The following is a 23,234-nucleotide window of genomic DNA, read 5'->3' as shown; positions in this document are numbered from 1 at the left end:
GGCTAACATCCTCCTTTCCCTTGCTCCCCCACAACAAACACTCTGTGAGGTGAGTGAGGCTGAGAGACTTCAGAGAAGTGTGACTAGCCCAAGGTCACCCAGCAGCTGCATGTGGAGGAGCGGGGAAGGGAACCCGGTTCCCCAGATTACGAGTCTACCACTCTTAACCACTACACCACACTGGCTCTCAGTAAGAACCAAGCAAGGAAAGACTGGGGAAAACTGCACTTTCTAGCAATGCCACTGCCGTTGCTCTTCTTTTTTAAATTAGTTTTTATTTAAGTTTTGTTTGTTTGCTACAAAACAGATAATCTCCTTGACATCTGTTACAAGGGTGTACCACAGGGCGGGTGCCACTGCCAAGAAGGCCCTCTGTCTGGTTCCCTGTAGCCTCACTTCTCGCAGTGAGGGAACCACCAGAAGGACCTCAGAGCTGGACCTGAAAAAAAGGGGTTGAGTTGCTCCTTCAGCCACTGATCTGCCACTCTATCCTGTACATGGGATTTGATCCTAGGGAACTGTGCACAGGATTTCAGACTAGGTCTGGCTAATCATTGTAGCTCAATGTTATGGCTATTGTTTGGGACTGTGTTGTTTTGGATTGGGCTAGTCCCATTCTGTCTTTGGTACTAACAGCATGGAGATTAGTCAGCACACTATGAACAGCCCAGTTTTATGGATGTCAGACTCACCACACCATACATATGTACCAGGGACATGGGTGGTGCTGTGGTCTAAATCACTGAGCCTCTTGGGCTTGTCAATTAGAAGGTTGGCAGTTCGAATCCCAACAATGGGGTGAGGTCCCGTTGCTCTGTCCCAGCTCATGCCAACCTAGCAGTTTGAAAGCACACCAGTGAGAGTAGATAAATAGGTATCACTGTGGTGGGAAGGTAAATGGCATTTTCGTGTGCTCTGGTTTCCATCACAGTGTTCCGTTGCACCAGAAGCAATTTAGTCCTGTTGGCCACATGACCCGGAAAGCTGTCTGTGGACAAACACCAGCTCCCTCTGCCTGAAAGTGAGATAGTCGCTTTTAACTGGACTTTTCTGTCCAGGGGTCCGTTACCTTTACCTAGATATGTGCAATACTTGAATAACAAATTCATATTTTGTCAAAATCATGGCAAAGCCTTCCAGTTCAGATCTAGCTTGGCGTGGCCTCAGAAGGGAAGGATTACAGAACAGTAGAATGATTTGTATTGGTAGTGTTTTTGGTCACACGTCGGGTGAATTATATGCAGTTAAAAGGACCAGGCGTGTGAAAACATTCCAGACGTAGCATACCCAATATCTTAACCATGGCTATGAGGCTGCAAAGGGACCATAGGACTTCCTCTTCCCTTTTCCCTGGAATCCGCATGTGCAATCTCAGCTGCAGCTTTTATGTTACATCAGTATGAACAGCAACCACAGTTAACTCCCATGAAGTTCCCTGGTAGCTATGGAAGCAGCCTCAAATCCTGATTTCGCATTGTGGTTAAGAAAGAACCTCACTGACAGGAGAAACTGGAGCCAAGGGAACTAGCACATAATCCCATGCCTCCTAATCTTTTATTGTGTAAGATATACATACTTTGGGGCCCACTCTGGTAGTGACTGCCATTTGTTTTAAGCTGTTTTATCTACATTGTTACCATCCTGGGACTTGGGGAGAATTATTATTTAAACTGTTTTTTTAGAACAGCTCCTTGTTTGTAGCTGCTGTTGGTTTCATGTGCTAGTTTGTTTCATTTTTAGGTTTCATTTTGCCTCCTAAAATGTATCTGCATGACTTATTTTGTGTTGTGTAGACTTTGTGAAAGCTGTCCTGTGTATTTTTGTAGAAAACAGGGTATAAAAATAAAAAAATTCCTTCCAGTAGCACCTTAAAGACCAACTAAGTTAGTTCTTGGTATGAGCTTTCGTGTGCATGCACACTTCTTCAGATACAGATGCATGCACACGAAAGCTCATACCAAGAACTAACTTATTTTTTATTTTATTTTGACTATGGCAGACCAACACGGCTACCTATCTGTAACAGGGTATAAAAATGTTATTATCATCATTAGCAGAGTTAACAAATTGTAAGAACAAGTTAGTGTGGTAGTTTATTATTATTATTATTATTATTATTATTATTATCCTGCCCTCCCCAGCCAAAACTGGGCTCAGAGCGGCTAACAACAATAAAAACAGCAGCGTTTACATAAAATCACAATCAATTAATTAAAATACATTCTCAAATCAATTCAGAACCAAATTAATGGCAACCATTGGGCTAGAGTTCTATGAGGATTACAGAAGGAGGGGGTCAGACTGTCCCTTGGCCAAAGGCCTGGTGGAACAGCTCTGTCTTACAGGCCCTGTGGAAAGATGTCAAGTCCCGCAGGGCCCTAGTCTCTTGTGACAGAGCATTCCACCAGATTGGGGCCACAGCCGAAAAAGCCCTGGCTCTGGTTGAGGCCAGCCTAGGGTGCCAGACCAGGGCTGTGGAGACCCAGATTCAAATTTCCACTCAGCCAAGAAGTAGACTGAGTGAGCTTGGGCTACTCGCAGGGTTGCTAGGAAGTGGGAAGGATCGCCTTGTGCCCCTTAGAGAAAAGGAGGGCTAGGAATGCAATGAAGACATAAATATAAAGAGCTCCACTGGATAAGGTGCAGGAAGTTGAGCATGCCCTTTCCAACAGTAGCCAGGGAACCAGTCCTCTAGTCTAGCACGCCTCTCACACCTGCGCGCTAGTAGCTGGTACAGTCATACCTGGGGTTAAATATGCTTCAAGTTGAGCGTTTTCAGGTTACGCTCCGCGGCGACCCAGAAGTAATGGAACGCGTTACTTCCAGGTTTCACTGCTCACGCATGCACAGACGCTCAAAATGACATCACGCACATGTGCAGAAGTGGCAAAACGTGACCCGTGCATGCGCAGACGCCTGTTACATTCTACTCAGGATGCGAATGGGGCTCCGGAACGGATCCCGTTCGCATCCAGAGGTACCACTATACAATGGTACCTTGGGTTACAGATGCTTCAGGTTACAGAAGCTTCAGGTTACAGACTCCGCTAACCCAGAAATAGTACCTCAGGTTAAGAACTTTGCTTCAGGATGAGAACAGAAATCGTGGGGTGGTGGGGCAGCGGCAGCGGGAGGCCCCATTAGATAAAGTGGTGCTTCAGGTTAAGAACAGTTTCAGGTTAAGAACGGACCTCCAGAATGAATTAAGTACTTAACCTGACGTACCACTGTATTGTGATAAACTGCACCAGAACATTGAGGCTTCATTCAACTTGTCCTAGTTGACGCAGCCTCCAATGAGTTCTCTCCCCCCCCCCCCCATCGCAGGGATTCGAACTGCCGGCAAGTCTTAGGCTCTGTGGTTTAACCCACAGTGCCACCCGCGTCCCTATATGCTATATATGCTATATGGTAATTTATGGACCTAATAGGTATCTAAGCCATTTGCACATAACAAAATCCATTTTTTCCCTTTAATTTTTTTGGAAATTGTTTAGCTTGTAGGTCTGATTAAAAGCCAAAACTAAACCAAAACCCTCCGCACGCCAAATGGGTCGCCTCAGCCTGCCTAATAACGATAGGGCCAGCCCTGCTTCTCCTGCCCGGCCTGCAGCTTGGTTGTGAAATCGGCGCCTGTTAACCCTTCGAGGATCCGCCGCTCGGTCCCCCGTCCTTCGCTTGGGAAGGCGAAGGCGGAGCCACCGCGCGGCAGAACCAGAAAGGGCCATGGCTCGGCCGAGAAGCGGAGGGCTGTTGCTGCGGCGCCTTCTCTCGCAGCTCTCCCGCTCCGCGCAGGGGGGAGCAACGCTGCGGGTCTCCCAGGCGCCGGCTGCTTCCTACGGGTAAATTCCCTGTTGAGACGGGGCGGACAGACGAGGCGGGGGAGGCTCTGCAGCCTCAGCGACTTAGAGACGGGAAGGCGGGGGAGGGATTGTGCGCGCGCGCAGTCGGTGGCTTCAGACGACCACGGGGCGGTGGGCAGAACGTTGAAGGACGGGGGAGGAGACCCGTGCGTGCCTAACGTGGAAGGTTAGGGAGCATAGCGCGCAGCCGGGTGGTTCCCAAACTTTTTTTCTCTGGGCGACACTTTCTGCATAAAGATTTGCTCGCGCCACACCGATATTATTTTTAAATTTAATTTAATTTAATATTAATTTAATATTTGTTTGTTTGATAAGAAATACATCGGAAAACAAAGAGAAATAACTCCTAGCCATAAATAAATAAAAAATACTTGCAGATAGCTCGGTTCTGCACCCCCTAACATAAATCCTGGCCGCGCCCAGTGCACGGCTCCTTTTATCACATGATCACGGGACATCCAGAAAGTACCCTGTGAAAACAGCACAGTTGCAGAAGAACAGGAATCCTTACCCAGATTTGATTATAAGCAAGCACCATATGCACTATAAGTAGCTGAGCGAGAGCTGTGAGCTTGCAGTATTGCAGTTGTTGCCCCTGCGATTCGGTTTTCCTTCCCAAATAAACATATTTGCTGGTATCACACTTCCCCGCTCCCCAGTCCAATGTCTAGATTAGTGGAGCCATTATCTTTTTGTGCCTTTGTTAGTCATTAACTCAACAGACTGGCAGATACTGACTAAAACAGCAGATAATGACTAAAACAAGGGAATTGGCGGAAGCAAGGCTATGTTGAGCATTTTATTGGAAGCTCAGGAGAATATTATGCATTCTGGGTGCCATTCCTTAAAGAAGTATGACTCCAGAACAGGAGAGTTGGAGTCCAACATTTATCTGTCAGGGGAGCCTGACAGAACCCTGGGAGCGATGTTTTAATATAACTCGAAATGGTTGCTCCGTTCCTTTAAGAGCATCAAATCTCAGTTTTACTTTTTTTCTGCACCTATACGCCTATTTAATAACTAAAATACCAGCATGCAATTAGTAAGTGACATTACTCGCTTCACAACGGGATGTAATTGATAGTTCTGAATTTGGATTGTAAGGAGATCTGTGTGGGAGAAGAAACTCAGATCAAATGAGGCGGAAGGATTTGGTTTACAAATGTCGCAGTAACGCACTGCTGCTCCTCATCTTTTGTAGAGTAAAGTCATACCTCGGGTTGTGCGATTTCGGGTTGCACACCGCGCCGAAATCGGAAGTACCGGAACGGGCTACTTCCAGGTTTCAGCGCTTGCGCAGAAGCGCTAAATTGCGCTTTGCGCATGTGCAGAAGCACCGAATCCTGACCTGCGCGTGCACAGACGCGGGGGTTGTGGGTTGCGAATGCTGCAGGTTGCAAACGTGCCTCTCGCACGGATCACGTTTGCAACCTGAGCGTCCACTGTACCTGGATTTTAAGTCAACAATCCCGGCAGTTAAATCTGTTCTGGAGTTCTCCTCCGACCTGCCTCTGGAGCAGATTTGGGGCGGGGGGGTGCACAAAGAAAGGAGAGAGGGGTCCACTGCATAAACAAAAATCCTTGCACTTACAGAACCATTTTGCTGGATAGCAGCACCCTGTGTTTCCATACAGGAGGATGCTTCATTTGTTTATTCCCCAGCAGCTGAAGGCCCATCCTCCTTCAAAAGCTGGCAAAGCACTGAGTAAATCTTTCACAGTCTGCTAAAAGAACAGCATCAGAGCACAATTCTGTTTTTCTAATTTTTGGCAACTTCACTCCTTCCGTACCTAAAGTGCAAACAACCGCACTTTATCCTTCTTTCACTAACAGCATCAGTCTTAACAGTAAGACTGGGCAGTCTGATCCTCCAATTCAGGTGTTATAAAGCTAAAATGTTATTTGTTGGGGGGGGGGCTGATATTTCCTCTAGCACTTCAGTAACCTCAGCTAAAGTTGAAGTGAATGGCGTCCGGCTACATTATCAGCAAACGGGAAGTGGAAGCCACGCTGTCCTGCTTCTCCCTGGAATGTTAGGTTTGGATCTTTTTGTCTTATGTCTTTGGTCTTTGTCTTATGTTTGTGGTCTTTCTCGGTGATGTTCTTTTCCTCGATAAGACATATATACACAAGAACCAGGCTTGCTCATACCATTCACACTCTTCTAGAGTGGCAATGATTTTTTAAAAATCTTGTAAGGAGCTAAGAACAACTCAGTCCACCAACTTTTTCTCACAGTGGTCACCCAGACCAGCTGGACCCAAGTACAACTTTCCCCACTTTTGATTCACAGTCATCCTGCCTCAGACAGTGGAGATTGAGCATAGCCATCATACAGAAGTAATCCATTTTGTAGCTAAGCCGCCGAGACCACATAAAAGACCTACATTGGCTCCCAGTACGTTTCCAAGCACAATTCAAAGTGTTGGTGCTGACCTTTAAAGCCCTAAACGGCCTCGGTCCAGTATACCTGAAGGAGCGTCTTCATCCCCATCATTCTACCCGGATGCTGAGGTCCAGCGCCGAGGGCCTTCTGGCGGTTCCCTCTCTGTGAGAAGCAAAGCTACAGGGAACCAGGCAGAGGGCCTTCTCGGTAGTGGCGCCCACCCTGTGGAACACCCTCCCATCAGATGTCAAGGAGATAAATAACTACCTGACATTCAGAAGACATCTGAAGGCAGCCCTGTTCAGGGAAGTTTTTAATATGTGACATTTTAGTGTATTTTTCATCTTTGTTGGAAGCCGCCCAGAGTGGCTGGGGAAACCCAGCCAGATGGGCGGGGTACAAATAATAAATTATTATTATTATTACTAAGATATAAGGCACCTTCTGTGCCACTTATTTAATTCAGGAGTGTTCACGGACTTCTACATGTTTGTTTACCTATTTAGGCCAAATATGCAGTTTTTAAGAATGTAGAACTAGAACTGGATTTGAAAGAGGCATTGCTTGCCTGGGTGTAGAGATGTTTTTCTTGCCTCTGGTCAAACAGGTGTTTGCAAGGATGCCAAAGGTAAAAAGAGGATGACAGGTGTGCAGGTGAGGAGCAGCAGCCCTTAATTCCAAGCTGCTTTCAATTCTCCGCAAAAGCTATTGCCTCGTCTCTTATTTCAACATAGAGAGGGCTAGACAAAGGCATAGAAGAGAAGGCTTTTGATGGTTGCTAGTCATGAAATCTATTGCACAGTTAGAGACCTTAATGCTTCTCTGCTGAGAACCACAGGAAGGGAGAGGGATCTTGCACTTGGGTCCTCAATGTGAGCATCCCATGGGCATCTGATTGTCCCATATGAGAAGAAGATGTTGGCTGTGATGGGCCATTGGCCTCTTCTTAGGTTCTTATGCACATATCCCACCATGTGGTCTTCCTTGGTGATGAGAGTTATCACGCAAGCTACACCTGTTGAATTTCCCCCTTCTCCACAACTGTCAAATGAGTCCTGACCTCTCTTGCACCAAGCCACTACAGTGTAACCAAGAACAATTCATAGAACAAGTCTGGTGCATTGGGCGACATTTCCCTGGTCAAAAGGTGTCCTCATACCATTGATTGTAAGCATATGGGGCATAGATATTAAGTACAGTGGTACCTTGGGTTACAAACACAGCCCCAGGATGTCAACAGAAATCACGCTCTGGTGGCACGGCGGCAGCAGGAGGCCTCATTAGCTAAAGTGGTACCTCAGGTTAAGAACGGTTTCAGATTAAGAACGGACCTCCGGAACGAATTAAGTTTGTAACCAGAGGTACCACTGTAAATATAGCTGTTGGGCTTAATTTCCAATTGCTCATCATTGTAAGAGAGTATCTGTGACTGTGGTCAGTAGCTGTAGGATATTATGTCAGATCTGTAACTCCTTGAGCAGAGAAATAAAGACACAAAGTTGGTTTATTGGGTGGTACCCATAAGGCAGAGTTTCCTTTTAAACTTAAAATGTGCATACCAGTGCTTTTTTTCTAGAAAAAGAAGTGCCAGAACTCACTGTTGTTCTCTTATAATGGCAATGGCGTCCACTTCAGCGGTGCTAGGACTGAGTTCCGGCTGAAAACAGCCCTGGGCATAACGATTGTCTGTTTTGGTGCAATTATTTCACCTATTTTTTGTAGGGAGTGGCCAGACCGATTTTGGACCACAGCTGAAGTCTATGAACAAGCAACAATTCACACTTGTAGCCTGGGATCCTCGCGGGTATGGAAAGTCAATCCCCCCACTTCGAGATTTCCCTGAAGATTTTTTTGAAAGAGATGCAAAAGATGCTGTGGACTTGATGCAGGTAAATTTGTCCTTCTAAGGAACACCCTTTGGAGAACTGAAGTGTTCCTTCCCTGGGGTTTTAGAATGTTAGTTGTGGGAGTAAACACAGCAAGCAAAACTTGAGCCTCAGGGTTTGTGGCTCAGAAACTTTATGAAAATGATTAACTGTTTAGTAGCAGGATACCTCTGTCTCCTTTTTGCTTTAGCAACCTATTCCTTTCAAAGACTAAATAAAAAAAATTCCTTCCAGTAGCACCTTAAAGACCAACTAAGTTAGTTCTTGGTATGAGCTTTCGTGTGCATGCACACTTCTTCAGATACACTGAAACAGAAGTTGCCAGATCCTTCTATATAGTGAGAAGGTGGGGAGGGGTATTACTCAGAAGGGTGGTGGGAATGGGAGATTGGCAGATAGCTGAGATGAGCCTGTTGACGACTCTTAACGACTGCAATAGGTCTTACAGGAAAAGGCAAGGGGTGAGAAGGTGAAAAATGGTTTAGTCATGTATAATGAGATAAGAATCCAATGTCTCTGTTCAGACCAGGTCTGAACCAGAGCATGCACACGAAAGCTCATACCAAGAACTAACTTAGTTGGTCTTTAAGGTGCTACTGGAAGGAATTATTTTATTTTGACTATGGCAGACCAACACGGCTACCTATCTGTAACTTTCAAAGACTATTCAGCTTAATTCCTTTTTTAAAAAACTCACCATTATATATAGCCTATTCAAACACAAAAACAAGTGTAAGGTATTAGCACCCAAAATGCATGTCACTAAAACTTTCGATTCATTCGCATGTAATTAAAGGAAACAACTTACAGAGGTACCATATTTTTTGCTCTATAGGACCCACCAGACCATAGGAGGGGGAGAACAGGAAAAAAAAATTCTCCCCCTCTCTGCTCAGCGCCCCTTCAGCGAAGCGGCAGGAGAAACGGAGCCCCTTCCATTTCTCCTCCCGCTTCGCTGAAGGGGCACTGCACAGCTCTCCCTTTCTGCTGAAGCCAGGAGAGTCTTGCTCTCCTGGCTTCAGCAAAAGGAACCCAAAGCCTTTGGAGCGCATCGCGAGTTCCCGCTGTGCTCCAAAGGCTTCAGGCGGCTATCCCTGTAGAGTGCGCACCGACCCCTCTCGCTCTCCAGGCTTCAGTGAAAGCAACGCGAGGCCTCCAGAGCGCGGAGGGAGCGCTCCCTCTGCGCTTCGGAGGCTTTGCGTTGCTATCGCTGAAGCCAAGGAGCCTGCATTCGCTCCATAGGACGCACACACATTTCCCCTTAATTTTTGGAGGGGGAAAAGTGCATCCTATAGAGTGAAAAAGACGGTACATGGTAGAGGGTGCCGAATCTTTTTCTCTCATAGCTCTTAACAGCCAGTCTTACTTCTGGAGAAAAACACCTGGAGAAACACAAAGAGGATTGAGAAGAGAGAAAATGAGGACCAGATGGGTCGGCCTGAATGGTTAAGGCAAATAATGTTAGCCCTACAATCTGGTGACCCAATTAATCTCCCCTCCACCTCCAGAATGAGCATGGTTCTTGCCCTAGCATGTGGCAACGAACCCTCAGAGGATGTTCTAGTAGCCTTCATACACACCTACCATCATGGCTTGGCACCAACCATCATGACTGAAGTGGCAGGCCTCTCTGTGCTTCGCGGAAGCATCTAGCAGGATTGGCACCCTATGAGGCAAGATGTATGGGCTACTCTCACTCAAAGCACAAGGGGATGGCTGTCATCCCTACTCTATTTTAATTTTACAAAGGTTTGGGTATTCCTTTAGATAACGGTTTCCCAAATGTGGCTCTCCAGCTGTTTTTGGACTACAGCTCCCATCATCCTTCCCGCCCCGCAATTTTTTTTATTGATTTTCCACATATATGACAAAAATAAAAAATAAAAAACATAAACTAACACAACACAACTAAACAATAAACTAAACACAAAGAAAATTTGTTTCTTCAAATCTAATTCTTGTTACATTGATAACTGACTTCCTCATATCCCCTCTAACTGAATTTCATTGTATCACCTGTGTAACAGTTCTCCCAAATCATATTTCTAATAAAATTAACTTTCATTTACTATCTTATTCTCTTTTATTAATATTCTAATCATTAATATTTACTACCACAAATTCTTATTCTACCCCAAGCCTATTTATTACTTCCAAGAATTTTCTATTTATCTTATATTACAATATTTAGCTAAATATTCTTTAAATTTCTTCCAATCCTCATGTATCTCCTCTTCTTTCTGGTCGCGGATTCTTCCAGTCAGGTTGGCCAGCTCCAAAAAGTCTAACATCTTCATCTGCCATTCTTCTATTGTTGGTATCTCTTGTGATTTCCAATTTTTGGCTAATAAAAGTCTTGCCGCTGTAGTGGCATACAAAAACAGTCTAACATCTTTTCTGGGCGGTTTCAATCCTATTATTCCAAGTAGAAAGGCTTCTAGTTTCTTAATAAATGTATTTTTCAACATTTTTTTCACCTCATTATAAATCTTTTCCCAGAAGTCTTTCACCTTAGGACACGTCTACAGCTCCCATCATCCTTATCTAGCAGGACCAGCAGTCAGGGATGATAGGCATTGTAGCCCGAAAACATCTGGAGACTCAAGTTTGGGAAACACTGCTTTAGATGATCTGGAAGAAGGGAGCTGCCTACCCTTCTTGTAGGTTGTCAGGATACAGTATGGGAGTGGCTAATCTGTGACCCTCCAGATATTGCTGGACTACAACTCCCATCTTTCCTGACCATTGGCCATTCTGGCTGAGCTGGTGGGTGCTCAAGACCATCAACATCTGAAGGGCCACAAGGTAGCAACCCCTGATCTAGCAAGCCTCCAGTACCATAGGTGAAATTTAGTAGGTGCAACATAGCCAAACTCCCACCACTTATAAATTTCGGTGGGGAAGGGTTGCTTCTGAAGAGACTTGTGTCTTCAGGTAAAGCCATTCAGCTGTAAAAACCAGTTATTTCCAGTCTGTTTCCCTGTACTAAACAAGGCACTGAAGTATAAGAAGTTCTCCTTGCTGGGATGGAGTGACGGTGGAATAACAGCACTCATTGCTGCGGCAAAGAATCCAAATCTTATCCACAAAATGGTGGTTTGGGGAGCCAATGCCAGCGTTTCAGAGGAGGATGTGAAACTTTACAATGGTATGTATCAGATGAATGTAGAAAGGGTACGTTGAAGTTTTTCTTTAATTTTCTTTTCTAAACCACCATAAACATTTCAAAAATTGAAGTAATGTAAGCTCGAAGAATTCACAATTCAGCTATATTCGTAGCTGACATAAAGGAAGCTTGGTTACTAGATGTGAAACCTAATGCTCCAATGTAATAAAAATGCATTACAATGAAAATATTATAATGGTCTATTATAAGAAAATCTTTTCCCACTGTACTCATAATATATGTGAGGAGAAAATGGATTATCCATCTTTTCAGCTCCCTACAATACTTGCTGTTTTCCCATTAAATAGTTAACGATAAATCAGAAATATATTGTTTTGCACCAGTTGAATAAGCAGCAAATAGAATTAAAAGCCTTTTTGAATCAAGTATCATGGACTGTGGTTACAAAAAGAAAAAAGAATATATTTTTTAAAGGAACAGTTGAATTGCTCTTGAAGAGAAATGAGGGGGGCGGGGCAGGTAGCTACAATAATTAACAACCCTGTAGAAAAAGAATTCAATTTAAAACTAAACATTAGCACATTTTGCTGCTACATGAAAAAAAAACTTTGTAAAAACTTAAATGTGAGAGCTTCTAGCAGTGAGATGAGATCTTGGCATACTGCTGTATTGTTGCTGGTGCTTTTAGTTTATTCATAAACGACCAAGCTGAGCAGTGAGGCAGCCAATATGCTAATGACATCCAATTATTCAGGGTAGTAAAGACCAAAAAAAAAAAAAAAAGGATTGCAAAGAGCTTGAACTGTATTTATCCAAAATGGATGAATGGATGACAAAATGCCAAGTGCAGCTCAGAGTAAGGATCAAGTGAAGTACAGTGGTGCCCCGCAAGACGAATGCCTCGCAAGACGGAAAACCCGCTAGACGAAAGGGTTTCCCGTTTTTGAGCTGCTTCGCAAGACGATTTTCCCTATGGGCTTGCTTTGCAAGACGAAAACGTCTTGCGAGTGTTCCGATTTTTTCCGCTCCCCCCCTTTTTCTAAGCCGCTAATAGCCTTTTAGCTGCTAATCCGCTAAGCCTTTAATAGCCGCTAAACCGCTAATTGCGCTAATCCGCTAAGTCGCTAATAGGGTTGCTTTGCAAGACGAAAAAACCGCTAGACGAAGAGACTCGCGGAATGGATTAATTTCATCTTGCGAGGCACCACTGTACTGTGGAACAAAATATCCTAACTTCACATTATACTGGGATTGCTATACGTCCAGAAATTCCAGGACATGTCCTCTATTGGGGGTGTACATGGCCACTTGGAGGGAAATTTACGTTTTAAAGCAAATGTCTGGGATTTTAAAAAATTAAAAATAAAAATTTGGGGTGCACAGGTGGCTCTGATTCAGGCTCTGGCACACGAGTGGTTTGGGCTTGGCAGCAGCAGACAGCGTGGGGGCTATTGGGTGAATGCCCCCTCAAATCTCAACAACTATTTATGTCTGGATTTTTACCAACCCAACATTATACCCCGGTTGGTGCCCCAGCTAACAGTTACTGAGCAAGAGAGGGATTGAAGGATGCGAGGGAAAGCTCAATTTAAATGCTGATCCTAAGTGCTATGGAAATGGCAAAATTCTAGTTCGCAAAAGAGATTGCATTTTCAATTACCAATGCCTTTATACCCATTTATGGTGCAGACAGCCTTGAAATACTGTGTACAGTTCTAGTTACTGAAGTGAAGATAGGATACAGTAGAGTTGGAAAAAGTGCAGTCAAAATGATTAGGAGTGGGGCTAAATCCAGTCCATTATGGGAAAAGGTTATGATGTTTGGTGCCTTTTAGCCTAGAAAAAAAGATGAGTAATGGGGGCATAATAAAGATGTATTAAAATTATCTGGAGAAAGTGGGTAGAAGTTCTCTCTCTCTCTCAAAATACTAGAATAGAGCTGGATTCATGTTTAATTGTGTGAATCAGTTTGCATTGACCCTGCCCACTGCTGGCACGAAGCTCTGAAAAGTTAGCCATGGAAGGGGATTGAGGCCTGTGGGCTGGAAAAGCTTCCCCACTCCCTCATAATAAGACAGGATTTTGATACTTCTTTTAATATACACATTTCATTCCCTTGTCCGCAGCTATCCGTGATGTTTCAAAATGGAGTGAAAGAGCTAGGCAGCCAATGGAAGAAATGTATGGCCACGATTACTTTAGCAAAACCTGCGCAGCCTGGGTGGATGGAATCTCCCAGTTTGCACAAAAGCCAAATGGTAAGAAATCCTGCAGCTAAAAAGAGATATAGAGGCCGGCAATGATCAGCTTTAGGTCTCCGCCCTGTTTTGTTGCATTTCAGTTCACTATTGTCCATCGCTGTATCTCAGAATCATCTTTATCCACAAACTTTCTTCCCAGGAGTCTGCCAGCATTTAAAAATTAATGCTGACTTTGTGTGATTAGAGGGAAAAGGTGGGATACAAATGCAATCATTTAAAAATAACTGGAATATTACAATGGGTCAGATTTAACTAATTCCTTCCATTAGCGGAAGCCTACACAAGGACTTCCATTAGCACAATGGAGGCTTGACTTCTCTTCCCTCATGATCCCACTTCCCAAATTGGCTTGCAGGATCAGGAAAAACCCCAGAGCGGCACTGAGGAGTGGGCAGAATGTCCTGTCAGAGCTGAAATGTTTGCACTGATTCACCTCAGCAGGCACTGAACTCCTCCCATAGATTATAGCCGTGTTCCACCAAGTGATTATTTAGATCAGAGCTGAGGCTCTCCCTTTAGCAGCTATGAATGAACTTCCCCTCGCAATTCTGTGTTCCTTTGGGATGTGGGTGGCGCTGTGGTCTAAACCACTGAGCCTCTTGGGCTTGCCGATTGGAAAGTCGGCGGTTCAAATCCCCACGATGGGGTGAGCTCCCGTTGCTCTATCCCGGCTCCTCCAACTGAGCAGTTCGAAAGCACACCAGTGCAAGTAGATAAATAGGTACGGGAAGGTAAACGGCATTTCTGTGTGCTCTGGCTTCCGTCATGGTGTTCCATTGCACCAGAAGCGGTTTAGTCCTGCTGGCCACATGACCCGGAAAGTTGCCTGTGGACAAACGCCGGCTCCCTCGGCCTGAAAGCGAGATGAGCACCGCACCCCAGAGTCTCCTTTGACCAGACGTAACCATCCAGGGGTCCTTTACCTTTTGACACAGGGCTGCCATGGGATAAACATTTCGAGTGCAGACCGTTTCTCCAGCTGTCATTTTACCTTCCTTGTCATATGAAGTTTGTTTTTTACTGGTGGCAGTGGTTGGAAAAGCACCATGCTACCTGCAAGGGGAAAGAAGCTTCTGAGCTGCTGAAAGTAGGAATTGTGTGTGTGTGTGTGTGTGTGTTTAGATTTGGATTGGCAATCCACCTGCAAATGAGGAACTGCCATTTGAACAGTTCTGCAACCTTGAAATAACCGTCACGCTAGCCAGATCCGTACATTTTGCTTGTGGTTCTGCTTTTTTAAGTAAGCAAGCCTGTTGGAATGTTTCGCAGGGGAAATGACACACTGCCTAACTGCACACAAGGTATTTCTGCTTTTCTACTCCACCTCTCAGAAAAAAATTAACATTCCCTACTTACACTTGTCTGCTTAAGTCAATCATTGCCAGTCTTAGTTTAAAAAAGCAATAATCGTTCGAGACTAATTTTGAGGAGCTTTTTAAAAAAACAGACCTTTTTTAATAAAAAAAACTTTCTGAATGCTAATGGCTGTTCACTACATCAAGGACAAAGCGGTCGAATCACTTGGAAGGCATAGAGTGGGCAGCAAGGCTGGGCAAAGCAACTCCGGCTACAATCTCCTACCCACATATCCTGGGAGCAGGCCCCAATGAACTCAGTGAGACTGACTTCTGCGTAGACCTAGAGCTCCATTATTACTATCCCAGTCCCAGCTGGGGAGAAGCAGAGTGGCATATCAGCCACCACATCTCAGGTTCTGGCAACCAGGACAGAAGAGGTGGAAATAAAAATTTTGCTGCACCAGTTCCAGGCTGGCCTAGCCAAAGGATGTGAGAATTGGTTCCTTTCGGGAATCTGCAAATCTGACACCATTTCTGGCCTTTCTGCTGGCTACCACTTAATGCTTTCCATTAAGACCCACCCCATGGGTCTTTGCACCTTCACCATAGCCTAACACACACACCCCAGCAGTGCAGATCAGGAGATTAGGGCTACTCAGATTATTAGCCACTGTTTTATTTCCTCATGACACGTTCTCAGTGTTCCCAGGCCTTGCCAGGACATCTTTTAAACTCTTGTAATGTTGTCCTTTCTTTCCATGGTACCAGGGTGGCGTATAGGTCACAGAACTCAGTAAATTGGGTTATTTGGAACCTAATTTATATTGTGTGTGCAGAACACTGCATTAGCTGAGTCGACATATTTAACTCAAGATTTATAAGTGCCGACACTTGTGATGGGGGATAAAAGGAAACTGAAGCAAACTGCCCACAAAAGCAGAATAAAATTCTGACACATATTTTTAAGTACAAATATCAGTACATGCTTGAACAGGTTGTCTAAGAATTCAGAACTAGATGCTGAGAGAAGGGGGAAGAAAACCCTGGCAATTTTGTCTGAATCAGAGAGACTGGCACTCAAGGAATTGCTCCCATTGTGGTAATTCCTGTTACTGATCCAGTTGCTACTAAATCTTTTTTTTTGCAGCCAGAAGAATCAACTACGGTATTTCACATCCTTTGCAAGAGGAAGTAGGTGGTGTTAGCATCACATTTCCCCAGTGAAGCATATTACCATATCAAAGTAAATAAATAAGGAAATTATCTTGACCTTTTTTTCCACTTCCCACCCCCAGGCAGTATCTGTCAGTCTTTGCTGCCTCATATTCACTGCCCAACGTTAATAATCCACGGAGAGAAAGATCCATTGGTTCCACGCTTTCACCCTGAATATCTTCACAAGCATATCAAGGGTTCACAGTAAGTCTGTTTTTTTGGGGAGGTGGGCAGGAGAAACTAAAGCTAAAAATTATGTGAACAGATTAAAAAGCTTCTCCAGTTGCTCAGAACGAACTACTTTGCAGGTTTCTACAATCATTCGAAAGAATGCTTCCAGCCATGATATTGTAGAAATACTCACAAGCAGACAGATCCATCTCATAGGAAAGATTTCTGCCCAGTAGATGCAATTTCTGAACGCAAGTAGAAAGAGCAACTTGAACCAGCACAAAATTCATTTCGCAATTTTCCGCAATTCAGCAAAGCGTCTGGGGTCAGTAACTTGAGATGAAAGCTCAAGGACCTGCTTCCAAAATTAGACACCGGCATTAGGAAGTTAGAAACTGTTAGCAACAGTTTCTAAACTCTAAATGTTGCAAGTCTTTAATGGAACATGGTACAATGGAGGCAATCTATACTGTAGCAGCTACAAAATAGCTGTCTTGAACGCTCTGCAATGAATAGCGCAGTGATGTTGTCATAGTTCAAGCTAACCACCTTGCTAAAACAATCCTTAAGGGATCATTTTTTAAAAATCCAGTAATTTTGTAGAGATAGCAAAACAACAAAGACTGTGAGCTTAAGTTTCACTGAAACTTGTTTGCAAATTTGCCCACGTCAGACAGGCACATAAGGCTGCCAACTCAGTGCTTGCTTCGAATGTTGAAATGGCCACAGCAGCTCATAGCACTTTGGTATGACATGACTCCTCTGCAGTCATGTCCTGCAGATTATGTTGCTTCTTTTCATAAAGACTTTTTTTTAAAGATATATCCATTTGAAAAAGATGAGCATGGACCGGGAAATAACTGTAGCATGATCAAAGTCGGACACCTCCATTAATGTCCATCAATTATGGCACAGATGCTTTGAGATATCAATTCCAAATATGAAAATAAAAATCTTTCTAGCAAGCTGGCTTCTTGCATGCACTTGGGCAGAGTGTAGGGTTAAGTAATAAATGCTTGCAGTGTTTCCTGTTAACCTAGAATTTATCCAGTTTTGTGTTTTGTTTTGTTTTTTGTTTCAGGTTGCATTTGATGCCGGAAGGAAAACATAATTTACACCTACGCTTTGCAGACGAATTTAACAGAGTGGTGGAAAAATTTATTCTATGAAATGTTGCCGGTTGTTACTGAATCACCCTGAGATCTATGGGTATAGAGCAGTATAGAAATTTAATAAATAATAATTGATAAGCAGCAGTTTCTTTGCTCTTCCTACTCATGGGGTGGACAGGACGCTAAGTCCGTTTTAATCAGCTTCATCTGGTATGGGGGAGAGAAAGGGAATCAAATTTCTTCCTGTTATTGCACCAAAATTGTAACATGCTTCTCATGTCAACAGTTTGGCTGTATCTTAACCTTTCGGGGTTTTTACACTTAAATGAGCATTAAAATCTGCCGTTTGGCTATTAAGGACTGCTCGTGTTTCTTAGCAACTTTAAAAGGAACATTAGGGAAGTACATTAGTTTTAATAGATGTACAATATTATCTATCTTGAAGAAAACAGTCATTATTCAGAACACATGCCTTTATAGAGTCCTCAATATTTAACAGCACACAAAAACCATTGAACAGTTTGAGTTCATGACAGATTCTTAATGTTTACACAAAAATGCCACAAAAAACGTGCTTGATCACTGCTATCAGAATCCATGCCTGCTCTATTTGCAGTCTTCTTGCTGCTTTCCCCCCTCATCCTTCAAGCTTTTTATTCTCTTAAAATGGAAAGGTTTAAAAGCCAGCTATTTTTCCTTTATAGGGAACATGGGACATACGTCATTGAGCAATTAATACCCCAAATATAATCTAACTATGGAACTGAAGATAAACTGTACAACTCAGTGGCAAAGTCCTCCCTCTGAAGAAAAAGTTATCAATGAATCAGTCATGATTTAAGTATCTGCATCCTTTGAGGTACACAGCGCAACAACCGCAAATGTTGCAATTAAAATTTAAACTGTCGTAACCTCTAACACACAATTCAGGTTGCAAATTTCTATATTGTGCACTGTGGCAATATAAGGACATTTTTTGAGGGCAGGGAATATCCAAAATTAGCTGAGCATACACCTCTAGATTTTGGTAAAGTGTCCTTCCCCAAACTAGGCCTAGTGGTGGTATAATCCAAAACAGCTGGAAGGGCCAGGTTAGGGGAAGCTGCTGTATGAATTTCTTCTCTTTCATGCTTGCAAAATGTGTAGAGGTGTTCTCAGGTTGTGCCTCAATGGCCTTCCAAACTACTATTTCTAGATTCCTGAATTTTCAATATGGTTTGTGCAGTTAGCTTCCTTGTCTATGGAGCAGCTGAGAAGTCTTTATTTCAGATAAACTATGATATAAGTAACCTCTGCAGAAAATTATAAAAATTATAAATTTATATAAATTTATCATTTTTATAAAACAGCTGCAGTACAATTGTGTGATCAATAGCTTTCCTAACTGGCTAAATGACAACAGTTGTCTTAACAAGGAAGTAAATATATTATTAAGGGTAACGTTTACAAAGTTCACTTTCAGCTTCATAGCACCCATTTTTCATTATTATGTTGAAATGTTTTCACGACCTATAAAAGTGCTTCCAAATCAAAGGGTTTGGGCAATGAGAGAAATCAACAGTGAAAGCACCAAGTTGAACTGAAAAAGCATGCAGCAGCAGAGCTGAACAGACAGTGCCCTAAAACACTTGCCCCTAAACCACCGCGATCCTAAGCCTCGTCCTCCTCGCCTTCCTCCTCAAACTCTCCTTGCTCATCCGCTGTGGCGTCTTGATATTGCTGGTATTCGGAGACCAGGTCGTTCATGTTGCTCTCGGCCTCCGTGAACTCCATCTCATCCATGCCCTCTCCGGTGTACCAGTGCAGGAAGGCCTTTCGGCGGAACATGGCCGTGAACTGCTCAGAGATCCTCTTGAAGAGCTCCTGGATGGCCGTGCTGTTGCCAATGAAGGTGGCGGACATCTTGAGGCCTCGCGGAGGGATGTCGCACACGGCCGTCTTCACGTTGTTGGGGATCCACTCGACAAAGTAGCTGCTGTTCTTGTTCTGGACGTTGAGCATCTGCTCGTCCACTTCCTTCATGGACATTCTGCCCCGGAAAATGGCCGCCACCGTCAGGTAGCGCCCGTGGCGCGGGTCGCAGGCCGCCATCATGTTCTTAGAATCGAACAATTGCTGGGTCAGCTCTGGCACTGACACGGCTCGGTACTGCTGGCTTCCGCGGCTCGTGAGGGGAGCAAAGCCTGGCATGAAGAAGTGCAGGCGAGGGAATGGCACCATGTTGACCGCCAGCTTGCGGAGGTCGGCATTCAGTTGGCCAGGGAACCGCAGGCAGGTGGTGACGCCGCTCATGGTGGCCGACACCAAGTGGTTGAGGTCCCCGTACGTCGGAGTCGTGAGCTTGAGAGTGCGGAAGCAGATATCGTACAAGGCCTCATTGTCAATACAGAAGGTTTCATCCGTGTTCTCCACCAGCTGGTGGACGGACAGCGTGGCATTGTAGGGCTCCACCACTGTGTCTGACACCTTAGGAGATGGCATCACGCTGAACGTGTTCATGATCCGGTCAGGATACTCCTCCCGAATCTTGCTGATGAGGAGCGTTCCCATCCCGGATCCTGTGCCGCCGCCCAGGGAATGGGTCAACTGGAAGCCCTGCAGGCAGTCGCAGCTCTCTGACTCCTTCCTCACCACATCCAGCACAGAGTCTACCAACTCAGCTCCTTCTGTGTAGTGGCCCTTGGCCCAGTTATTCCCAGCACCACTCTGGCCTAGAGGAGGAAGCGGAAAGACAAGGATACAGAAACAAATTGGCAACTATTAATTTCTATCTGCTATTGGCATCATGCTCTGGTCCAACTGTTCCTTTTATAAGCAGTGTCCAGAGGCAGCCCACAAAACTAGTTTATTTTCCTCTGGTTCTCAAATATAGTGTTTAAAGACCCAGCTCTCGAAAAGTACATTGGATCAAATATCATGAGCTTTCGCACCTTTGGCAATTTGAGGGTAGGGGATGATGAAACTGGCTCAGAGGAAGGAGAGATCTTTGTACCACATCACCTACTGCATATACCTGGAGATGTGCCACCTTTCTGCCACCTGGCATAACTAGCCTTGCCCTTGTTTCAGTACATGATCAAAAGTTACAGGGAGAATGTATAGGATTAGTTAAACATTCCTCATAGTTGAATTCAAGTAGCTCCCAGGACAGGCAGAAGAGTCAGTGGTTTGGCGTAGGGATGAGATTTGCAGGGAGGGAGACTACAGTCACCGAAAGAATATTACATACCAAAGACAAAATTGTCAGGCCGAAAGATCTGGCCGAATGGTCCAGACCGGACAGAATCCATTGTGCCAGGCTCCAAGTCGACAAGGACAGCACGTGGGACATACTTGTTGCCTGCAGGGAGAACAAAAGAAAGATTTATGAATGCAGTGACCTTGTTAAATTATCTGCAGTCTACTGTGCTCCTGGCAGCCCTCAGCGTTACTCAGAAAAGAATTTTATATTCAGTAGCAGCACTTAATGTGAACAGATCTTCAATGGCAACCACTATTCTCCAAGGTATTTAGTCAGCAAAATCAACTGTACAAAGAAAGCAGGTTTCTGGCATCAGCTTCAGAAAACAGGCCTTAATCATGCTCTAGCCTCGGTTATGCCTTTACACCTTTGTACAAGCTCAGGGGAAAGCATGCATCATTCTCCCCTCGTCTGCCGGGTCTTTCACATCACTCACTATCCAGTCCTTTTAACTTGAGAGGCACCTGCTCTACCACTGAATTAGTCCCTCCCCATAGCCTACCCAGCTAAGTTGTGGCCCATCAGCTATTACCGCAATCCCCTTTGAACTAAGACAGGGGTCTTATTATGTTTCCAAGCACAATTCAAAGTGTTGGTACTGACCTTTAAAGCCCTAAACGGCCTCAGCCCAGTATACCTGAAGGAGCATCTCCAGCCCCATCGTTCAGCTGGACACTGAAGTTCAGCTCCGAGGGCCTTCTGGCAGTTCCCTCCCTGCAAGAAGTAAGGTTGCAGGGAACCAGACAGAGGGCCTTCTCGGTGGTGGTGCCCTCCCTGTGGAACGCCCTCCCATCAGATGTCAAGGAAATAAGCAACTTTCTGACGTAAGACACCTGAAAGCAGCCCTGTTTAGGGAAGTTTTTAATATTTCATCTTTTGCTATGTCTTTAATGTTTTGCTGGGATCTGCCCATAGTGGCTGGGGAAATACAGCCAGATGGGTGGGGTATAAATAACAATTTATTATTATTACCTGACTTCTGGTGATTGGCAGGTGGTAGTCCTGCTCACCTGTCAAGTTTGGCCTGTGTGTTCGTATACATGTATGTATAGAGACTACAGCAGCCAGAGTCACTTCCCCACCTGTACTTTATAGGTACCCATGGAAAGTTTTGTCTGCAATATTTACTATTACAAGGTTATTCGCTTTCAATTACAGAAATCATAAATAACCTTCGACATCCAGAAGCAACAATGTCAATGTTTCCCCTCCCAAGCAAAAAACCCTGTGTTTGAAAACACATAATTAGGGAGCTTATGGCAGGCAGGCAGGCTGCATCTTAGAACAAAGAAATTCTTCCCATTCCCCTCACACAGAAGGAAATTCATCTAAGGTGGGGCTGGACACAAAAATAGGAAGAGCATCTGTTTATAAAAATAAAAAAGGCTCTTTGCAAGAACTGTGTATTTATCTGCAGATTTAATTAGTTGGAAGCCGTGCAATCTATCAATCAAGATTTCTAAAAATGGACAAGAGACTCATTTCCGGAGGCAGCTAGAAGCACTTCCTTAAAAAGACAAGCGCTCCATTTTTACCGGCAGCCTCATTGTAGTAGACGTTGATCCTCTCAAGCTGCAAGTCACTGTCTCCATGGTAGCTGCCTGTCGGGTCAATGCCGTGCTCGTCGCTGATGACCTCCCAGAACTGAAATGGGAATTGCGGAGAGCGATTTAGCAAGTGCGACGAGGAAGCATGACTGAACACGTGCAGCTGCCGCGGCCACACCTTAGCCACCATACTGCAAGCACATGATCCTCTGCGCCATGACGAGACAGATTCCCTTCACACAAAGCAATGCCAACAGGGCATAGGAAGGCAGGACTGCTAAATTTTACGGATGGACATACTATTAGGGGAAGGGACTTGTGTAAATGTTGGGGGAGGGGCTTGTTTAACAAAGAAAGAAGCCAATTAGTTTCCGGCTTTGCACCATCACACTGCTCCAAATACAGGCTGCATCCTCTGCAGAGGGGCGAGGCAACCTAAAAGCTTATCGTCGTAACTGGATTGCTGCAAGTTCTAACACTGTGTGAGACAGATCTGGCCCCAATTGAAAGCGAAGGCCTTTATTGTTTCCCGCAAGATCTGCCCTATGAAGCGGCAGGGAGGGGCAGGGAAGGGTGGTCGTTGCATCCGAGGCTTTGTGAAAGAGGAGGGGCATCGTAGACATAACCCCGGGCAGGCTTTTCCTAGTGCTCTGCCCCACCCCAATCCTTCAGCTTAATTCTTGGGTGGCAATTAATGCCTTTCATTGGAGACGCAAGAGTGGCTGGGGAAACTCAGCCAGATGGGCGGGGTATAAATAATAAATTTATATTATTATTATTATTATTATTATTATTATGAAGGGAAACGACACGGCTGGTCCCCACAATAGATCCCCCCCACCAGATTCCCGCGCCCCCGCTTTCCCATGATACCTTGGCTCCAATCTGATTCCCGCACTGGCCGGCTTGCATGTGCACGATCTCCCGCATGGCTGCGACTTTGTTTCAGGCGATCACCCGCTTGCTACCTTCTGGAAAGAAAAAGCTGCGCCTTACAGTCTAGACGACAGAAGCAGAAAACAAGGGCGCGCCTCCCTCCTCCCCCGAGGGCTCCTTTATAGTGGGAGCGCGTGGCTCCGCCCCTTCCCTTCTTGGCCGGGCGCAGGGCGGGGCTAAAGGCGCCTAGA

General features: G+C 44.8%; 2 protein-coding genes and 1 long non-coding RNA gene across 3 annotated transcripts in view; 2 read left to right on the top strand and 1 right to left on the bottom strand.

Moving 5' to 3' along the window:
• Positions 1-23,234, top strand: part of LOC310714528 — a 332,545-nt gene that overhangs the window by 33,822 nt on the left and 275,489 nt on the right. The gene's annotated exons all lie outside the window — the stretch shown is intronic.
• On the top strand, positions 3,675-17,676 carry BPHL (biphenyl hydrolase like). The gene is made up of 7 exons (XM_083519682.1): positions 3,675-3,842; positions 5,797-5,900; positions 7,972-8,138; positions 11,130-11,283; positions 13,389-13,520; positions 16,117-16,240; positions 17,289-17,676. The coding sequence occupies exons 1-7, from the start codon at positions 3,727-3,729 to the stop codon at positions 17,374-17,376; spliced, it is 885 nt and encodes a 294-aa protein (XP_083375808.1). The 5' UTR covers positions 3,675-3,726; the 3' UTR covers positions 17,377-17,676.
• On the bottom strand, positions 17,775-23,203 carry LOC310714237 (tubulin beta-1 chain-like). Its single transcript, XM_083519494.1, has 4 exons — positions 22,981-23,203; positions 22,096-22,204; positions 20,549-20,659; positions 17,775-20,030 (listed from the first exon to the last, which is right to left on the bottom strand). The coding sequence occupies exons 1-4, from the start codon at positions 23,035-23,037 to the stop codon at positions 18,970-18,972; spliced, it is 1,338 nt and encodes a 445-aa protein (XP_083375620.1). The 5' UTR covers positions 23,038-23,203; the 3' UTR covers positions 17,775-18,969.

This window comes from Podarcis liolepis (genome assembly GCF_965112155.1).
Source record: "Podarcis liolepis genome assembly, chromosome: 8".
NCBI classification, from domain to species: domain Eukaryota; kingdom Metazoa; phylum Chordata; class Lepidosauria; order Squamata; family Lacertidae; genus Podarcis; species Podarcis liolepis.
The sequence above is the reverse complement of the archived record's forward strand: the minus strand, read 5'-3'. Positions and strand labels throughout refer to the sequence as shown.